This window comes from Lonchura striata, chromosome 12, assembly GCF_050655825.1.
Source record: "Lonchura striata isolate lonStrDom1 chromosome 12, ASM5065582v1, whole genome shotgun sequence".
NCBI lineage: Eukaryota > Metazoa > Chordata > Aves > Passeriformes > Estrildidae > Lonchura > Lonchura striata.
Window position 1 is genome coordinate 13,954,599 of NC_140714.1, and position 21,776 is coordinate 13,976,374.

The window sequence follows — 21,776 nt, forward strand, 5'->3', positions numbered from 1 at the left end:
TGTGCATTCAATAGCTCCAGCAGCAGCTCTGTGGAGCAAGGGCCTGTCCAGCCTTCCAGTGCCAGAGTGCCCATGGAGGCTGTGGGATCACCAGCAGGAACAGACAGACAGTCTGATAGAGCACCAAAACTGAGATCTGCTGTTTCAGAGCACTGTTAATTAGATTTGCATATTGAGATGAGCCTCTCCTCTGCTGGGTGCAGCCCCATTTGGCTCAGGACACTCTGGACATCCCTTGCAGAGGAAGGGGCAGGACCCAGCGCTGCCATCACCTGCCATGGGCTCCTGCGCTCTCCAAGGTTTCTGAAACTGCCCTGGGCTGCTCCCTCCAGGGACTCCCCAGCAAGCACCCACAGGACTAATCCCTAAAAAATCCTGCTGTGGTGATTCAGAGAGGACTGAAATAAAATCAGTTCCCCAGCAAGCTCTTATTCAAGATTACAGATCTGTCCACACTGACTTTAGTGGTTTCTGTCTAAAGCTATTTACTGCTGTATACAGCTGAAAGTATTTGTTGATTATTTATTGCTAGTATATTCAACTGACTGATCAAATACAAAGTTTTATTTCACCAGGTCACAGAAATTCCATGAGCCTGCTTCAGCTTGTAACTTCTTGAGATCTACAGCTGAAGTCCCTCTCCTTGTTGACAATGTATATTCAGTTTATCTACGGGAAGGAGTTAAATTTTCAGCAATAATTTTTATTTTATATTTTTTCACTAGGCCTTCCTACTACTGTGAAAAGGAGCCCTGCCAAAACCAGTTCGTTTTCCTTTTGCTGAAAGGCTGTGGATGACAGTATACTGCCATTTTCTATTTGGTGCATCATTACTCAAATGTCTTTTTCTATGGTTTTTTCCATATATACTGTAGACAACAGTTCTTAGGTGTATAAGCTTATCTGCACCAACATATTTTATATGACAGTAATTGGGTGCATGAGTACACACCCTTACCTTTTAGAATTACTATGTACATACATTGCAAACATTACTGGGGAAAAAAAATTGAAAAAATTAACATTCATTTAGTAACCTGCAAGATCACACGTAGAAGGATGTAAGGACATGTCAAAACTTATGTTTTGGTGTCCTTTTGCAAGGCAATAAATTCAACTTACAGATTTATTAAAGCGCGTTTGAAAGGTTTTATTTGTTCCCATGGCTACCCAAAGAAATATTAATGCCTTGAGCAGAAAATGCCATCAGCAGAACCCATCTCCTAATGATAAGGACTATCTTCAGGAATAGATTATCATGCATCATTAAAAGCCATGCCTCTTAGTAAATAAGTTTTGAAGTTTTATAATTTATTTCCTCTGTTCTTAGCAAACCAGTTTAATACATCCTAAATTACTGATCTGCCTATTTTAACTTCTGGTTTTTGGGGGTTTTTTTTAACTTTTTACACTTTCAGGGTGGATGAGTATCTCCATCCTGAACTTTATTTGTTAACTTTCTAATAACCTTAACCTTATAATTTTTAACTTTTAATTTCAGCTCACTCTTTTGCACCAATAGCCAAGATGCTCTGGTCTTTTACAGTGGAATGTCTGGAGGAGGCCTGTCCTGAGCTCCCAGTTTCTGTGCCTAGTATTTCATGCCTTCAGAGAATTCACTTTCAGAGTAATGTGAATACTTCTAGAGTAAAAAGAATTTTTTAGAGGTTTTTTAGAGATTTTTGAAAGAGCTGAATTAACTCAAGCCTATGAATTGTCTCCATCCTTGTTATTCAAGGGAATTACTTAGAAAAAAAATCTCCACAGTCAGCTTCCATGCAGAAATTACAATATTTACAACATGCAGATTCCATACACACATAGTTTCTATTCATTTACACTAGTGATATTAAAAATATGAACTGTATTTTTAAGAATGTCATCTTCTGCAGGCAAAACTGACATGGATCACCAGGAAATACTCACCTTCAGAAAGAGCTAGATGTAAAACAAAAGATCTGCCAAATCATCATTCTCATCCATTTTACGGTATCTGAATACATCAAACATGCAGTGCACAAGAGGCATTACAGAACTACAAAGGGGCAAATGGTCACAGAATAACAAAGGAGTGCAAAGAGAATAACTGAATATTTTAAAACCACAAACAGATCAAAAACAGCAAACAGATTAAAATGTACACGGCATAATCTAATATAAAGGAAGTAACACTTTCATACAGAAAAGGTATTAAGCATTCAGATTCCACTTTCAAAATCTGTATGCAAAGCCATGCTTTTCAAGTAAGTTGGCATAATTTTTGCATTCTTGATATTTGATTGGTTTAGTAAAATTTAACTTTATCTGTGGATTTATCATAAACCAAGCTTTTATATTTTGGTTTGCAGAGTTTAAAACATAAAAGCTAATAACTTTTAAATAAAACCAAAAAAATTTATGCATTACATATTCAATGCTTGGCTCAGAATGAAAAACATCTTTCTACTAAGAAACACAAAAACATCCATTGGATTTTACTAGCACATCAAATTTATCCATAAAATTTAGACTAGACTCGTAGCTCTAAACAAAGTATGGGGAAAATGATTTATATACAATTGTCATATACCACTTTAAAAAATCAGAGTAACAGTATTCCACATTGGCCCTTGTTTGTCAAACAAGTATGCCAGGACATTCTCTTCACTTCTGTACCAAACATCAGTTTGTTATGATTGGTATCTTTTAGGAGTATCTCCTTTGACTTTCTCCTTGCACTTTCAATGTCAGTCCTTGGTGATATTTATACATCACATGTCTCAGCTCTCCAGTGTCATTGTCTTCAGAAAGAAAACAAAAAATGGGAGTTTTAGGGAGGCTCTTTCATGTATTTAGAGCAAACATGGATTCAGACAATTCATCAAGCACCCTGAGCACTCAATTGACCCTGGCTGACACTATGGCAGAAAAATAAATTTAGCAATTAATGGCTTGATGAATATAAAGAGATTTCACATCCTACTTTTCACTGCCATTTCTGTGCACTGAAAATCCAAGGGAAGCCAGCAAGGGTTGTGAAGTGCATTAGAACTCTATGGATCACACAAAACCTAGAAACCAGTGGTGATTTCTTGTCTGCAGAAAGGAACCCAAGGGCAGGAGGACACTTCTTCCCTGTACTGGAATGGCAGCTAAACAACTACTCCATATTCCAAAAAATATATGTATCATAATGTTGAAAACTTCACACAGTATTTTAAGCTTATTAATCAAATGTTAAGCTGATTCATGAGAGTATCTCTAAATTTTCATGACTTCAGGAAAAGAAATTAATATGTGCCACAAAACAGCAAATTTGTGCCACTTTCCCTGTATTTTTTTTTTTTTTTAACAGAGAAATCTGAAACCAATAACAATTCAAGTCATGGAAGATAAAACAGGAATATTCATTATCTGTTGCCAGCCATCTTCACAGGACAGGAAGAAAATTAATTGGTGTCTGTGATGTTCTTAAGGGCCAGAGAAGGAACTGTGAGAGCCTAATCCTGTAATGACTTCAGTGGAAGGACCAGTCACACAGCAACGTTAGGTAACAGCATCAAAAGAAGAAATAAATAACACAGTAACTACCATCATTTATCTGTCCTTCTGGTTCTCATTTCATTTTCCAGTGTGCTGAAAGCTGGGCACTTAGTTTTGCCAACAATTTATACATTTGTCCTTGGAAGGACGAGATTAAATCTAAAAATCAGCAGTGTTGTTTCAGCACTACCATTTTCCTTTTAAATGTCTGCTTTATAAAGCAAGTCTGACAGTAGGTAAAACTATGCTTTCCCTGGTTTCCTGTGTGCAACAGTAATTATCACAGATATATGACTAAATATTTTAAAAGCACATTGTAAAACCACTCAACAAATAAAAGTGCTCTTGAAATGAAATTACATCAACACCTGGAAATCTTGTATGCTTATCTGATTTCCAGGAATATAATAATGCCTTATCATTTCTTTCAGATACAATGTGGCAAAACCATGACTAGGACTGCAGACACTATCAGCATCCTGATGACACCATCACCTGCACTGTCAGGCTGCTTTCCACGCAAGGGAAATTTTTCTGTTGGCTGACAAAGATGGCCCAACTTGCCAGAAAAATATTATTTATAATATTGAATATAACAATATTATAACTAAATATAATCTAACTAAAACCTAATCCATACAACCATAATAATTTTATTTTCAGCATTTGAATGACAGCTGAATCTTTTGTATATTTATCAAAAAATATCTTTACCATAGACTGAAGTTTCCCAAGCTTAAGTGTGTTAGAAATCAGGAAATGGCAAAGGAAATAGGGTTGTAACTTCATGTAAGGGGACTTTGTAAAAAGAAAATCTGGCAAAATCTTGCCGTAAACTACAAGGTTTTAAAGTACATTATACAGCTAGAACTGACTTGGCTTTAGAACTTGGCTGGAGCCTGGAGTGCACAAACCAATAAAAAGCTGTGACAACCTCCCACTGACAGCTATATTAAATTGATACATTATTATTGATGAATTTACCAGCTCCTGGTGCAGGTTGTCACAGCAGTTCACAGCTCTAAAACCCAGGAACCACTGAACACTGTTGGGGTAGTGCAACCACACTCTGCAAGACATGTCTTGAAGCACTTATTTAAAATATTTTGCCATATTTTGAGCAAAATATGCAACTGGTAAACATAAATAACACTCCGATTGCACCATGACTATTTGAGGAAAAGCAAAAGTTGGTCTTTCAGAAAAAGACACTTGTAGGGGAGGATATTTGTATGGGTGCACCACCCACCTCTGTGCACAAAATCTTTTTCTCTGCAGGAATATTATAGAATAAGGAGATTAGTGCCTCATTGAATGAATAGTTTTGGCAAGCATGGTGAACGTGATGTCAAGACAGATACAGGCACTCGAATCACACAGTTCAGTCCAAAGAGCAAACACTGGTAGGATGACATAAGAATCTCAAGTGCATGCAAAAAAGCCATTGCTGAGAAGCCAGAGTCAATGCAGAGGCATCTTACAAGTAGCAGTAGCATACACAATGTTAACTCAGCTGCTTACCCACTAAGTACACCAAGAACCAGGTTAAGTACGAAAAATGAGCCAAGGATGATAAGACTAACAAAATAGATCCATGGCCACTCACATCCTATTGCATCATTTACCTGTAAAACGCAAGGAAATAAGTTATGATTCAGTTATTCATTAAACAGCAGAGTCCTTTTTGCAGCTGCCAGATCACGTAGGTTCAACACAAAATTTATGCCCTATCTAGATCTTTAAAAAGTGAATGAACAATTGTTTAAATTTACTTACCCAGATTTTGTTGTAGATGTGAGGCTTTGGAGGATTCATTGAAATAACATCCAAATGAGGGCATGGGAATTTTTAGTCTTTTTCATAACTTTGTCAAAAGGACATGAACAACACGTACTGGTACATCTAAACTCCAATTTTGGTGTTTGTATGTTATTTATAGGAGAGCTACAAGAAAACTTCCTTGTTTGTAATTAAAGGAGGAAGCAATAGAGGCTCATTAACAGAAGTCATCCCAACTGAAGTCTCACCTGTATGAGATAACCTGTGTGTTCATGGCAACTGAATTCAGGACTCTGCCTTCATGATGAAAAAGGTGTATGCTTACCCGCTCAATACACCAAGAACAAGATTTAGTACGAAAAATGACCCAAAGATGACGAGACTGACAAAATACACCCATGGCAATTCAAATCCCATTGCATCATTCATCTGCAAGAAATAAGATGATCTTATAGAGTAGATCACTATATTAACAGCAATGAAGAGTCAGAGAAAGAAGAATTTGATCATTCAGATTAAATAACATGCTATGCATTCCTTCAGAAATCAAAGAAGAACAATGAGAGCAAGAAGGCACTGGCCACATTCACTTTGCATTTCCAACACAAATCCTAAAACAAAATGCTGAGTGAACCTAGCATTTGGATCAGAAATATTACAAATATAAATGGAGCATTGCAACCATTCTAATATTTTCTCTGCAGGAATATTATAGAATAAGCAGTATTAATAACAGGAATGATTATTTAATGCTGAGAACATGAACTAAACTTCAGATATCCAATTAAGATGATGACCACAAAGTATATTGAAATATTAGGATTTTTAGTTCATATATATCCTACCTATATGAATGATTATTTGAGAAAATAAAAGCAATGTGTATCTCAACTGTACAAGCAGTGTTACTTAATTCTGTTAACCCAGAATTCCCACAGTTTTTCCTGAAATAAAGCAGTCAAATGCAGTCAGACATTTTAAATCTATTCAAAAATAAATGAATGAGAATTAATCTGTGTAAAAAGCATGAACACAATTTTAGGAAAATGAAAATTTGAAAACAAATTTTAGAAACACAATGGAAAGGAAACATGGAAACATTCCAGGAAAACTTTTGGCCAAGGTTGAATGAAATTTAAAAAGGTTGTTGAGGATTTTTTTTTAAGTGAGGTTGAAGTCACTGAACTTCCAGTACACTCCTTATAGACTCACACAAGGTTTTCTAGAAAGATTTCTTCCACTTGCTATTCTTAGCCAGCTCATCATACCTATCAAAGGATGGATTTGTGAAACATACCCATAGAGACCTAAAAAGGCTTATTCAGAAAAACAGATCTTTAAAACAGGGAAATTTGGTTTTGTGTGTAGGATTCAGGTGCAAAAAGACATTTTGATAAGTCACAAAAATAATTTGGACGTGAAGCTTCTTGGAAATAGCTCTTCTTGAAGAGGAATTATTCTGGCTTTTGCATTGGATGCTTCTTAAGATGTTTTCTAGCCATGAAAAATCAGCAGATAATAACATTATATATAGCACTGCAGAACAATTTAATTGTAAATCTGTTTTCTCTTCTGTGAATACCATTGTGTTTGTTGCATCTGAAATTTGTGATTAGGCTTTAAGCTCTATTAACAGTCAAGTTTGATGCCTCTCCTTAACATCTCTGTTGGAATAAACCTACTAAGCATGGGAACAAACACTTTCCAAAATTACTTCTTTTATTTTTTGCCCTGTCTTTTAATTAAACATCATAATCTCAGTTTCTGCAAGGGGGCCTATAGATGGTTAGGCAGAAGCTTTAAATCTTTGCAGGTTAAGGCCCAAAGGCACTTCTCTTCCACGGTGATCTGTGATAGCACCAGTTTATACTTACTAAAGCAAACAAACCCCTAAGCAACCAAACAAAATGAGTTTACACAGCTCCTTCATGCACCTTTTAGAAGAGTCTATGCATCATCTTTTAAAATGTGTTTTGAATTGAACTGAGGTACTAAAAAATAACTTACAATTACACTTGCTACAAAAAAAAAAAAAAAAAGAAAGCTTGAAAATACATATTTGATTTGGATTCTTTTCCCTCTTCCAATAAAACTGTATTTTGGAGAAGTAAAAATAAAAAGGGGTTATAGCCATTCAGCAAGAATGACTTCATTACCTTCAAGAGATCCCAAGTTTCATGGTTCAGTTCTGCAAGATTCATATGGGAAAGTCTTTCACAATGCTGCCATTACACCCACTTACTCTCCTGGGCAAAGCTTTCAACAGCCCTTGGCTCATCAGGGGCTTCTGTTAAGGACAGTGCCTGTGAAATTTTGGGTTTTATCACCCACACCCATTCTGTCAAAGTGAGTCCCCTGCATTTGAGAAGGTTCAGCTATGAAGCCCCAAAGTTAATGAGTACACACCCCATTGCCCACACTGAATTTCTGCCTCATCCCAGTGGATGCTGCCCTTTCCATCTTCTTTCAAGCACAGGCATACCACCTTATGTTTTAGCAGTAATATTTACTCAATTTTTTTTAAAAGTATACTTATTGTATTATACTTTTATTATAATTATGCTTGAAGTATAATTATTTTATTACACTAGAAATTAGTTTGCTTCATAGAACTGACTCATACCAAACAGGTCAACTGTTTTTCTAGCAATAACTGATCAGAGCAAACATTTTAATTAAATTTCAAATACATCTGAATGCATTTTACATATAACAACTATACAGTTAGCAGACAGTTGTTTCCAAGTCACCAGAGTTCAGATGCAGACATAAATTCATCAGGTATTGGTGCCAACAGTTTTCTGCTATGCATCATTTTGAAAACCCTGAGAGATTAATATTTGCAATTTTACTTTGAGCAGTGCTCAAAAAACAGAGCTCTGGCAGTCATTGCAATACAGCTCCATGCTCTGCTTTTGCTCATAAAGAGAACATTTTCAGGCAGCCAGGCAGTCTGCTAACTCAGTTACCCAGGAACAAAGCTGAAATTCTCATGCTCTGTCACAAAGGCTCTGTTAGTATGAGCAGCTGGGATTTGTATTCACTTTTTAATGTGCAACATATTTAAAAAATTCTTTCTCATTTATGAAGCTGAATTTCAAGCCTAATATTTTAGGCTAATCTATCTAGGATTAATGCTTTGTGAAGCAAAAATTGGCAACTGCAACTTACCAGGACTAGAAAAATGCTTCACTTTGGGCAGATGCTGAGCGATATTTCAAAAGCATTCCTTAACTCAGGAGCACCCAAACCTAGCACAACACCTTGGAACAAATCCAAGATTGAATTCCTAAAAACTACTCAACAACTTTACCATTTAATTCTAGATACAATTAAACCCTAATCAAGTTATACATTATAATTTCTATTCAGGAAATAATATTTCAGATTTCATTAATACCAGACATCAAAGTACAATAAAGAAGTTCTTTCCTTTTGGAAAATTTTGCTTCTCATTTAATGCATGTCAAATAGCATTTTCCATAACTTCCAATTAAAGAAAAATTAAAGGAATTGATTTGTCTTCTGATTAAAAATGGAGACAGAGCTTGGTTAATGTATGAGAACAGGAAAATCTCCATCCTCAAAACCAAGATATATTCATTTGTAGAGATTAATGCTGACTTCTCACCCAAAGCGTGACTTTAAAAGGATTTAAAGTCACAAATTCCAGATGTGCTAAAGCAACACCAGGAGTTCAAGGAGACCTCACATCTGAAATCTTCAGCAAAATGTCTCATCTTGCAAGAACCTCCTGCCCTATGGCTCAGGGATGCACTATCCCAAAGGAGGTGTCATATTTAATGGCTCTCAATAGACTCGTTCTTGAGGCCATGAGGCTTTTAGCCTTCAAAACACCACCAAGCACTATCCTTCTTGCCCTTTGTCTTTTTAGAGATCTAGTCTTACTATTTGAATATCAGTTCTCAGCAGTTTGTCCATCACACCAACCAGAGGGCAGGTGAGATAATGGGCAATAGGAAGGACCAAGGTTTCTTCAAATCCCTTCATTCTGTTTCACCACAACAGTAGATGTGCACCACACATTTATTTGGCTCCTTATATACCCATATATATTTACCCATATATGTTGGTGAGTCTGCAATCTTGAAGAATTACCTTGAGCTGATTGGATAAATTTGATACAGTCTGAAATGGCCTCAAGTGGTATTTGGATGAATTATCTTGTGAGCTGTGCTGTAGTTGGAGTCAACTATCATTACAACACAGCAAAATTATCAGAGACCAAAACTGGAGTGAAACGGGGGAAAAGTCACATTTACTACTGTGTAATACCTTTAGTATTACACAGCAGCAGATGGCAAACTTCAACCTAAAACATCAGTTAGAAATCATTAAAATATTATTTATCCCTATCTATGGTAATTGTGAGTAAAATCCTCACATGCAATTGCATGCAAATCAAGATCTTAACTTTTTTGTACACCTGGTATTCTTTTATCGAAAATTGTTGCAAACTCAATTTACAATCAGTATAAGCCCTACCTGGGTTAATAACAAAACCTCTAATTCTGCATTTGTAGCATTGCAGATACAATGTGTTGATGCACTACCCTATTTTGAGTTTACGCAGTGTTTCAAACCCTCTCAAATTTGTTGAATTTCTTAGCTTCCTTAGGTTTTAATTTTACCTTCCCCTTTTCATAACATGCCAACAGACATAACTGGTGGGTTTACTTTTATTCTGCTTCATATCTTAAATATTGTTCAGAATGACAAACTCAGACTCTTGACAGGTGTAAAAATTCTGCAGACATCATTATTTTGTGAAATGGGACTATGCCTGCATTCTTAGAAGCCTGGAAGGCAGGTTCACAAAACCCCAGATCAGGCTATTTATTCTGCCCAGTGAAGAGCACACCAGAGAGCTCTTCAAAGCTGCCTTGGCTTCAAAGGTTTTGTCCTGAGATATTCTTGGCTGAATTGGAGTTGAGTTAAAGCTGACTTAAAACAGGCTGTGCTCAAAGCACAGCACCCTCCAGGTTTATTTATAAAAGCATGGAATTTTATATTCAGTGTTCTGGAGTCAGAGCACAGATTTCCCTGGAACTGTCCTGGCTGGACAGACTCAGCACTTTGTTGTGATTCTGACACAGAATATGGAGATGCACTGGTGGGCTGTGCACTGACACCACCCTTTGTTAAGCATTTCAGCTCAGCAAAATCTGGAAAAATGAGTGTTCCATGGCTCAGGCAGCAAGGTAGGCCTGAAGAGAAAAAGATCCCATTGATAAGTGTAAAATTGTCACAGGACCTAGAGAGCCTCATAATTGCTTAATCACCTCTTAAATTTGGCCTCTGTCTCCTGTATATAAACTGCATTGTGCAATTGCATACAGGACATGTCAGTGAGCTCCTCTCAAGTTAAACCTCAACTTGGAAGACTGCTTCAGCTTAATGAATTTGATCAAGCTGAGCAGACCTCATTTTTTTCCTTCTGTTGGTTTCACCCATTCTTAGCAAATGAATTATGAAATTTTGGTATTTCCATAAAGCGTTTACTCATCAAAACAAGATTGTTTATAAATCTTTACTATGATTGTTTGGAAATTAGTTTGGATGCAGGTCTTTCATTCAGACACTAATACTATTTTAGCTAATTCCTGTTAGTGGCATTCCATTAATCAGCTTACTGTCATTAACTGGGAGGAGGGGCTGGGCAGAAATCAAATAATTGTTCCAAGGAAAGCCAAGATATCAAACATGACTGTTAAGAAATTGTTTTATCTTTTTCAGATAATCAGGCATCCCTGCTTCATCTGCAGAGCAGATGGACAGAACCATAACAACATGAAGAGTGCTACCTCTAGAACACAGTAACCCAGAGCTTTGCTGATGAGCACTACCAGGTTTAACAAAATCTGTATTCCAGATATAACAAAATCTAAGTGTTTGACTCTCCTCATGAATAGCTGCATGCTAATTTCAGATTAAGAATTTGTTAGTACTTGTACCTTTTTATCTGTATTTCCCAATATAATTTCACAATAATTTATAAAACCTATACATAGATTTGGCTTGTTAAATCTAAGGGCTAAAAAAACTACTAAAATTAAGTAACAAATGTGATCAACAATGTGTTCATTTTTTTTAATGTTTAGCTATCATGAAAATGAGAAGTTATAATATCTACACAGGTGTTCTGTACTAAACACCTTCTTTCTTTTGAGATCTGCTATTCCACCTATACATTATACAAAAATTGGATGCGTTTCATATTTTCCACATACTGGATACAAAAAAATACAAGTACAATGCATTTATTACTCAGACAGATGATGTAAAATTGCTGCCTTAGTTGATATAGCACCAATGAGCAAAGCCTCAATACTCAGGAAGATCTGGATTTATCTCCTAAATTGTTATCCTGGGACAGACTGGGAACTAGGATTGTTATAAAATAATTGTTGGCTTCTTGTGGCAAAGTTTTTGGAAGCAACTCTAGCTGATGGACTAGTGAGTTCTTAGCACTACCCCAAGTTTAGCCTCTATTTCCCATCCAGTTTTGACCCAGTTTTATTTAAAATTTCTGGGGAGAAATAATATGATCTTAGTATTTGCAATGATCTGTGACAAGAAATTAGTTCCATGCTTTGACTGCAGTACAGGTCAGTAGTCAGCTGAGGCTGAGATACCAGATATCTTGTCAAAGTCAATCAAGTTCACCTCATGGGAAAGATATTTCCCTGTGAGTTAGTTTAAAATCCTCCTCCAGTGGGGTCATTATTTCAAGATGTTAATTGGAAAAAAATACTATAATCATATATATGTGTGTGTGTGTGATACATCTAAGTCACATCCTTTTTGATCCTAATGCAAATTTTTAATCTGTACATTCCTTGGCTTGGTAGCTCTGTTTGCATGTCTGATTTTGACCATTCCCTTTTTCCTCTTTCTGAAATTAAGTCCTGTCTCTTTGGAATCCAAAACTGGATGATTCAGAGCTTTTAATAACAAGAGAATACAAAAAGGCAATTAGTACAAATAATTCTGTAAAAGGCAGGGATGGAGGGGGTTAATCTTTATTTTAATATGAAACCAGATTCAAGTAGTTAACCCTCAAACAGAAAAAAATCTGCCTGCACTCCCTAGCTCTTTAGGGAGATTTATGCAGTATATTAATGCTGTCAGTCATAATTTCTATCACTCTTTCTCCAGCTGTACATCATGTGTTAACTTTCTGCTGTGTAGTCATGGAAGGCTGGGAGCTGTGTGCATGCAGCACATGGATGCCTTTGGGGGTGAGCTGACTTGTTTCACTCCAGAGCCTCCCTCAGATGACCTGAGAGTGGTGCTGAGCAATGCCAGCAGAACAGCACTAAGCTTTCTCTAAGTACATAAGAGGAAAAGGCAGGAGTAAGTATTACCTAAGATTTTTCAGACATGATTCCTCACCTTTTTTAAGCATTTTAAATATTTGCAACGGATTTACAAATGGAAAAAAGCCGTGAAGCATCCACTGACTTCTCTCAGACAATAAGCTGAAATTCATTGCTGACAAATATTGTTTGGGTGCAGTAACATGCCTTCCCTTTCTGCAGGTGGAATGGGACTAACATGGCTTAAATCACCCTAAGTAGTTGATTCCCACTAGCTTATTATATCATTCAGTTCAAAGTTCTAGACTATGAATGCTTATTTGACTCTTGGTCACATTTTTAGAAAGGTATTTTTAGGAGACTACTTGTCAGCACTCTGATGACAGTTTTGGTAATACTTGAAACATATTTTGCAGTTTTTCTGTTTATAGCCTAAAAATACATTTTGTGCATGAGCCAAGGGGTTTTCTTGTGTGATATGTATTTGTAAAACATTTGTTTGTATTTAGGAAATGTGTTTGGCTGCACATCAGCTGGTTTTATATATCTGAGTCTACCCATAAATATCCTTGAACAGGAGAATTCTAAAAGGTGTCAGGAGTAGAGACTGAGCTGCTGACCTGATCTGATTGACATTAATACACTGGTTGTGCAGATATTTATGCAAAAGTGCATGTAGACATACACAGGAGTGCAGTGCAGCCTGAACAGTGTGTTACAGAAATAATGGATTTTTTTCTGATGTTCCAATATGCTTCAAGGAGTATATTGGGGGATACAAAACTCAATTTCTTAAACAGGAGAGAGGTTCTTCAATGCACCCTTTTTTTTAATAAAAGCAGAGGAACAATGAATGAAGACTTTCTTTGATGATAATATATGTTACTAGCAAAAAGTAGTGAAGTTTTTTAAAGCTGACATATCAGTAAAAGGTATATTTTAAAAAAACCTGCCATTCCTTTCCTTAAACTTTATATGAGTTTTAGATATATTTTAGATTGCCTAGACATTTCAAGTAATGATCTGAGTATTTTAAACAAGAATCCTTTAGTGAATATCTTGTTAACATATCAGTGGGTGTATTAATAGGCAAAACCATGTAAGACATCAGTGTATCATTATTCAGCAATTCTAGCTCGAGTGCTTCAATCTCAGAAATCTTCGGATCAATCTGAACAGTTCTAGACAGGTATTAGAAAACTGGGGAGCTTTAAAATTGGAGTTAGTGATGAAGCATCTGACCATAAAATTTACCTAGTCAAATTCAGTAGCCACTAATACATTTTGTCCCATCTTTGAAGAAACTTTGAAGTATCCCATTAAGTACTTTGTTTCTCAGAAGCATTACTATCTCTCATTCAAGCTACAGTTGGATTATTCAAGTGTAGCAAGTCAAGATAACTTCACTATGGTGAAAACAAGAATTAAATGTGATCATTTTGCTGCTCATGGAAAAATTGGGGGTTTTGCTGGCAAGTATCGCTGCTTGTTTTGTGTGTTCCCAAGTGAAGCAGCTAAAAATAAAAAGCAATTTACAAAATACATGTTTGCCATTAATAGATTATACATCAAGGTGTTTCAAAGGCATGGGAAAAATCTGGAGCCAGATATGCAAATGCAAATTCAAGTTCTGCAGTTCCTGAGAGCTTGCTAGCACAAATTGGAAATGAGGCAGGGAGTGCTATGCTCTCAGCTTCAGAATGTGAGCCAGAACATTAAAAACTTGGGCACACTGAGGCTGCCACTTGGCTGATAACAAGGACTGCACCAAGATCCAAAACTAAAAGCACAAGAGTCCAATGAGGGCTCCAGAGCAAACAGAAAGGACCATCACCGGGAATATAAATGGTCCCAATAGAAATGAAGAACATACAGAGGTGAGCAGTCAAACCCACAATTTGGGAGCACACGTGCTGCACTGGCTGCTGAGAACCAGGACAACACCCCTTAACCTCTCAATTCAAAACTTTGGCACTAAGGAGTCACAATTTCTGTGGATAAACCACGTAATGCCTGCTATCCAGTGAGTTACCAGTTAGAAAGAGGCCAGATGAAAGCATTAAAACCCAGCAGGACACATGAGATGGATGCAAACTGGGGAGCAGCAGCATCCCACGAGACCTGAAAGGTGCCCAGCAGCAGCAGAATCAAGGCCTTGACTCACAATTGATATGCACAAGAGAAAAATCATTATTGGTGCTTGGAGCATTTTCAAAGCAGTTTACTGTCATTAACCAGGTGATAACGAGCTGTGCCAGTGAGGGCTGTTGGAAGCTGTTGTTTTCAGCTCTCAGCCTTGCTGACAGAATGCCACTTGAACACGATGCAAAATATTGCACAGATTTAACCCACGCACATTACACCTGCTAGCAAGAGAAGCATACATAAGTTTATTTCACTGTTCACACAGTGATCAAATGAAAAATGAGAATTTTGTGTGGTTTCTAATATTTGTGGGTTTGGTTTTATTTGTTTTGTATAAAACTCATTCAGCCTGTGTATTAATAACAGAGTTCTAAGTAAAAAGCAACCCACAAACCCCATGCACATCGAGCTAAAATGGCTTCCTCAGATTCTTTTATTACAATTTGGTATCCCCCCTAAATGCTTTTACAATTTTCAAATTAAATGAAATCTTTTCCAATTTTTAGCTTGATCCAGTAATAAAACTAAAACATATAAATTGTCATTCCTCCTGTCCTCAGTAAGTAATTTCAGTTTGACGATGGGCAATTTGTTGGTCTATAAGATAGAAGGAATCTGAATCTATAATTTAATTATAAAGGCATCAGTTAAGACAGATTCCAAAGTAACCTGAATATTTAATTTTAATTATATTTCACTAGGTCGATAAATATTTGCTTCACTGTCTAATAATGCCAGTATCATTTGGAATGAAATGAAAAATCATGCCTGTGTATGTACCTGTAAATACATTCTACATTGGAAGCTCCTTACAGAGAAAGAAGCAAAAACAACTCATGTAGTTTTTAATTGTTCATTTCTTGTACTTTTCATTTTGTCTGATCATGAAAATATTCAACATCCTACCTTAATGATTTTATTCTTTCTGTTGTCTTTGGAGACTCTGCAAAGATTTCTAATGGGCAGCAGATTAATTAGGGCATCAAATCCCAGGGGAAAAAATATTTAATTCTGAGACATTCAAGTTGTTTCTATATGTTTTGTAACAATTGTATTCTAAACACAGCAATTCTCCAAAGCTTTTATATTGATTTTCTTTGAAAAAAGTTGGAGGAATTATCAGCTCCTGAAATTTGGGTATACTTTTGCCTCAAAAGATATTAAAGGTATATTTTTTTTCTAAATAACCACAGCATACCTTCTCTTTCCAGGAAGAATTAAAATAATTGTCATCACCATGAGCACAAACCATAAAGCACATACTAATTCTATATTCACAGTCTCCTAGTAAATTAGAGAGAGCTGTAGTGCAAACTCCAAGAAACTGAAAAACCTTTACAATGGAAAATCATGCAATAGCCTACATGTAGCCATACATAATTGTTACTCATTACTGTTCAAGATTTGTGTGTTTCTAGCCAGTTTTGTAACTGACAGCAGACAGTGGAAGAAGATATTCATAGTTGCCATTTTTTGGCCTTTCAATCCTAAAAGAATGGCATTTTAACATCTTAATTATCTTTAACAGTGATATTCTCTTAAAAACATGTCCATATTCTATACTTGAGTATCACGGGTTTTATCTGAGACTACACTCTGTGCTGTATGTTTTAGCAACAGCTTATTTCACACTGATTTCATATAAAATCATGTGGTCATTTACTGGGTGATACCACATTCTTAAATTCATCCAGTACTCCACAACTGATGAACTATTAGTAAATAATCCACTTGGGCAGACAAACGAACTCACCAAGTGAGCTGCTCTCAGCAACAACATCTAAAGTTCTACTAAGATACTCCTTGAGGTGACTCCACCCTTTTAACAGCGTGCTAACAGTGATCCTTACCAGTGATCACTTCTCTTCTTCCATACATATTTTCTAGCATTTGAGCTGTTAGAATTGTGGTTTTTTAATAAGGTCCTAATAGCTGCAAAGGCTTACTGCTGAGTACCGTGTAGTGCAGAGTATTCTCACTGATGTTCAGTGCCTGTGAGAGGTTCTTCCACAGACTTCTTGAATGCCCTTGGACAAATCACTCACATCAGATATTGAGATACTCCAAGATTCACAGAACAATGTTATGTCACTCAGAGTGGAATGGGGTTAAGCAGAGAAATGTCTATCTGTGGTTTAGATTACTCTACTACTTTAAAAATCTGTTTTCAAAATACATTTTCCTCCATCCTTCAGTTTCCCTGTCTGTGTCCAGCTGACTGTTGATGTTGTAATGCTCTGGAAGTACCATACTTTACACCAAAGGACCATTTAAAGGTGAGGAGTTACACAGTTTGGTTTTTTAATACCTTTTGCTGCTTCCATAGAGATGATGTCAGGGCCACAGTTCCTGTAAATCTGTAGTTTCTGAATAGTTAATATGATCTTCAGTCCCCATGGCAAGCAATGTCAGTTGAGAGCTTGCTTTGTTCTAATTTATGCTAACATTGTGAAAAACTCTGCACAAATACTGCAAAAAGAATGCTCTTAAGCCTAATCAGTGAAGACATACTTAATATCTGTAGGCTCACACAAAAAAAATGCTAGTCCAAAGGACATAAATGTAGTTTTATATTTATCCAAATGGAATAGGCAAAAAAAACCCTCAAAGAAGCAATGAATAAATTTGTTTCTAAAATGTCCAGTAACAGGCTGTGGCTGAAACAAGTATGCAGCTGAGCTTGTCTCCTGCAAACTCGCCAAGATTTCCTGTTGATGGTACTGTGAAACAGAGCTCAACCCCCACTAGAACAGAGAAGCTGGTTTAAAAGCACACAAAGCTCAGTGCTTTATGAACTCACCCAGTACAGCACATCAGTCCATCCCTCCATGGTTATACACTGGAACACAGTCAGCATGGCAAATGCAAAGTTATCAAAGTTGGTTATGCCTCCGTTGGGTCCAACCCATCCGCCCTTACATTCGGTGCCATTCATGACGCACTGACGGCCGTTCCCTGAGAATGCACAAGGTGCTGGATCATCTTCAACTAGTATATCTGGAAAAGGACCAAAAAGTCACAACTCTGAGTCCTCAAGCTTTCATGAGTTGTTCCTTCACATGAGGAAATATCAACGCTGTTGTGAGATAAATCTGGATTTCACACTGAGAAAGGCAGCACATCAGAGCTTTGGAGCTTTTAGTCTCGCTCAGGTCTGGGCCTTACAACCTCAAAAACAGGTTAATAAAAATAACTAAGCAGTGGCAAGAAGCACAATGTAATTATACATTATTTAGAAGCGTCTCATTCTGATTATTTCTTTCCTCTTCACTGCTGGTACTTCACTTCATGGCACTTCCCACCAACACATGGACCACTAAGGAAAAATTGATCTAATTCCTATACAGAGTTGTGCTCATTCCTTAACTGAAAGAAAAGCACCTTTAGCCACCACGTAAGATGGTTTCAGTCTTTCAGAGTTCTCCCACAACACACACTTCCATTTCATTATTCCACCTAGATGGAAGAACACTGTTTTCCTTCTTCACTCATTTCAGAACTGCCACCACCACACTGCCTCACTGGACTGCCACAGTCTGGATTTGTCCCTCATAGGTAGTCACCTTTACTCCCTTCACTACTCGTGTTTAACCTACACATATCAGAAATGAAAACCTATTCAGAACATGGTCTAGTCTCTAACTAGTTTGATTTTTTTGTGACTTTAGTATTGAGGGTTTTTTTTTTTCATTTAATGCACTGTACCTAAAATCGTAAATCAGTGAAAACAGGGGTAACAACAGCTTAAGTGCTTTGGCCCCTGGTTCTAGTTCAAACTGAAATCCCACAGATTTGAAAGAAAACATCATCAAACCCCTATGTTAGTCAATGTTTTAACGACTTACCTGAATCAATAAGAAAACAAGATTTGTGCATTTTTCCAATAAAAAGTTCCAATCCTATAATAGCATAGATTATGATTACAAACAATACCAAAAGGGCAATATGGAGGAGGGGGACCATGGCTTTTATAATGGAGTTCAGGACAACTTGTAAACCTAAAAACAAAAAAAAGAGGATACAAGATATGAACCATATTTCTATGTCTTATTTATCAAATTTTATATAATTACACATTATTAGGACTTAGTGATACTGATATGCAGAGATAATCAATTTTTTTTTAAAACATCTATTGTCCAGAACCACAAAATATTCCTTTAACATATCTTTGTAAGAATCTAAAACTTTCTGTCTAATTAGTTTCTCTGTTAATAAAGTTTATATCATAAAAGCCCATGCCTGAAATGCGTCACAAGAATGTGTGGGTGCTTTTATAAAGAAAAGGCACATAGCTATTCTGTGCCTGTAAGTCATTTTACATGACCTTGAAGAAGTTCTGTGCTAAAACAAAAACTCTGTGGCAAGTTCTGAGAAAATGTGCACTCTGCCAATTGTAGAACTGTCTTCTTGCTCTGGGAGAAAAACATAGTTAGCTGGGAAAATACATTTTTAATCTGAACAAACTTATTCTTTCATCATTTATCCCTTTCAAAGTGGCTCTATTTTCTTTTTCTCAATTAAATATTTATCCAACTTTTGGCTTTACCAAAATGAGCTAATTCCAGACTAATGAAGCTGCCACAGTACCATTGAGAATAAAATATGCCTCTTTTTTAACTTGATAGACTTCCTCTCTCACATGTCACAGCACTGCCTCTGTCCTCCCTGAAACTCTTTTGCCAAAAATCAATAATTTCCATGTAACAGCCCATGATATATTAAACACAGAATGAGCTTTCTTCCTCTGAATGCCATAGAAAGAGCTGAGCTGGAAGTCGTGAACCTTGTATAGCCCAAAATTAATAAAGCATTCAAAGAAAACAGGAAATATCAGAAAATTCAATTGCTTTCTTAAACAGTATTGTTCTACTTTTTAAGTTTTCTAATTGATCTGTTAGCTCTGCTGAGATAAACAGAAGGCATTCATGTGCATTGGAGGGGACAGGAAACACGAAATGTGTAATGTGCTCTGCCATACACTTACCAACATATAAACTATTTTAGGACCATCTACACTTTCAGATGCAGGGGTTTAGAATTTAAAAAAAAAATCTTAATTTTATTTTCTGGTGTATTTGCAGTTTAACATGTAATTTACTTTTATATAAAGCTTCTAAAAAGCAAGTGTATTCCTCTGTCTGATTATTGAACTGTGTAAGGAGATCACACAATGACTGAATTCACAATCCCTTGTTCAACTTGAAATAGGGTATCACTCATCTTGAAATTCACTTTATATACATAGCCAGATAACAAAAACTCAGCTGTATCCCATCTCATTTCTGTAGTGTCTGGAAGAAGGCAGCTCAATAATCAGACAGTCACATTCCTGAGTGCAATGGAAATAAAGAGAGCAGAGCTTACTGGGCACTCCTGATACGAGTCGGAGAGGTCGCAGTACACGAAAGGCTCTTAGGGCTTTGACATCAAAGCCACCAGGCTTGCCACCTGAATGGCTGCCACCGTCTGTTTCTTTGGTTAATTGTTCCAATATTACACTAAATAATCTAGAAAATGAGATGAAAGGTATGTTCATCACTATCTATTTTATCTATTTACCATGCAGTCAAAGATATTACTTTGGAAATTATCTGAGCTGCAAAGCTGATCAGGTGATCATTCTGCAAAGCTGTTCAGATATCAAAGTGAGAAGTATATTTACACATTAAATCATGACAGACAGAGCTATGAAGTACAAGACTTTATAATCCCTCTAGAGAATGAGGATCACAGTTTCCAATAATTTAGCATTCACTTATATACACAGTTTGCTATTTTTAAATAAATGAAGCTACTTTGCCACTTTTGTTCAAACATCTTAGCTTTAACATTTGGAGAATTAATCTTCCCTTTAGAAGAAGAAATAGATAACAACTAAAACCATCTGGTTTAATTTTGGTGGAATATATGAACTCCAAGAGGCACAGCAATACAATATTCTATATACAGTCAGCAGAAATTGAATATTTTAAAAATAATCAGAGCTCACCATTTAATAACACCAAAAAGATTTGTTTCTTACACATAATACCTCAAAGGAAAAATATATTCCCAGATGGCTCATTTATTATATTGTATTTTTTCCCTGCAGAAATGAATTAGTCATTCATTAGAACAGTTTGCAAGACTTTTGTTTTCCCACTTTTAGCAGCAATTTAAAGTGATGAATGTTCTTGAAATCAAAATTAATCTTAGGTTTATTTTAGTTTGGAGCTCCATCTCAGATGCATGGGTTTCTAGACTGCCACTAGACCACACAAACTCTGTTATCCTTTGCACAGAGTCTGTAGTTCAACAATTGCAGAGCTACCCTTTTCCTGAAAGGATTATCAAGTTAATAGAGTTTTGTAATCATGAGAAATGTTTCACACTTATAAAGGATGCCTGAAATGTGCAGAGCTTTATTTTGGTCATGAAAAGTTTTCACAACTCTGGTTAAGAACTCTGTCACGCTGGATAGTTGCATGAAATCATATATTATTTAATAGGGTGCCTAAACAAGATTATTGAAGGCTTTACCCTCCCCCAATAAGCAGCTGACCCACATGAGGCAATATCCATCCCCAGACTGCTTCGTTCTGCTCCAGAGAAAAACTCAGCCCCTAAGACCCCACAGATGTTACAGGGAACATCAGCAGGCCACATACTGTTCCACCACAAGCAGATATTGAATACCCAGCCCTGACTCAGCCCTCAAATTTAATGGAAGCATAATAGCAGGAAAACAAACACCTCAGTGATTTCAAGAGTGACTATTTGTGCTCTAAGATAGACATAATTAGAAAGGCTTCAGAATCAAGTCCTGAATTCAGAGAACCTTTCAGCCTGTCAGTTCATACAACATTCAGAAATTTAAAGGGAATAGGCATGTGCTATGAAAGCTTTCTCTACCAGGACTTTATTTTTACACAGAAATCAATGAAAATTATGTGAGAGACCATGCAGGTAAGCAGACACTGCTCAGAGTAATTCATATGCTGATGGGTT

General features: G+C 36.5%; 1 protein-coding gene across 18 annotated transcripts in view; it reads right to left on the reverse strand.

Moving 5' to 3' along the window:
* The window catches only part of CACNA1D (calcium voltage-gated channel subunit alpha1 D), a 167,688-nt gene that overhangs the window by 82,203 nt on the left and 63,709 nt on the right, over positions 1-21,776 (reverse strand). For 12 of the 18 annotated variants that reach the window (XM_021533027.4, XM_085590077.1, XM_085590076.1 and 9 more), the window contains exons 5-8: positions 20,154-20,296; positions 18,632-18,784; positions 17,587-17,783; positions 5,044-5,147 (exon numbers count right to left, since the gene is read on the reverse strand). In XM_021533027.4, coding sequence (XP_021388702.3) covers positions 5,044-5,147; positions 17,587-17,783; positions 18,632-18,784; positions 20,154-20,296 — 597 coding nt within the window. Of the gene's footprint in view, positions 1-5,043; positions 5,148-5,626; positions 5,731-17,586; positions 17,784-18,631; positions 18,785-20,153; positions 20,297-21,776 lie in introns of all 18 variants that reach the window. The other 6 variants (XM_085590075.1, XM_031505912.3, XM_085590087.1 and 3 more) reach the window with 2 other exon arrangements.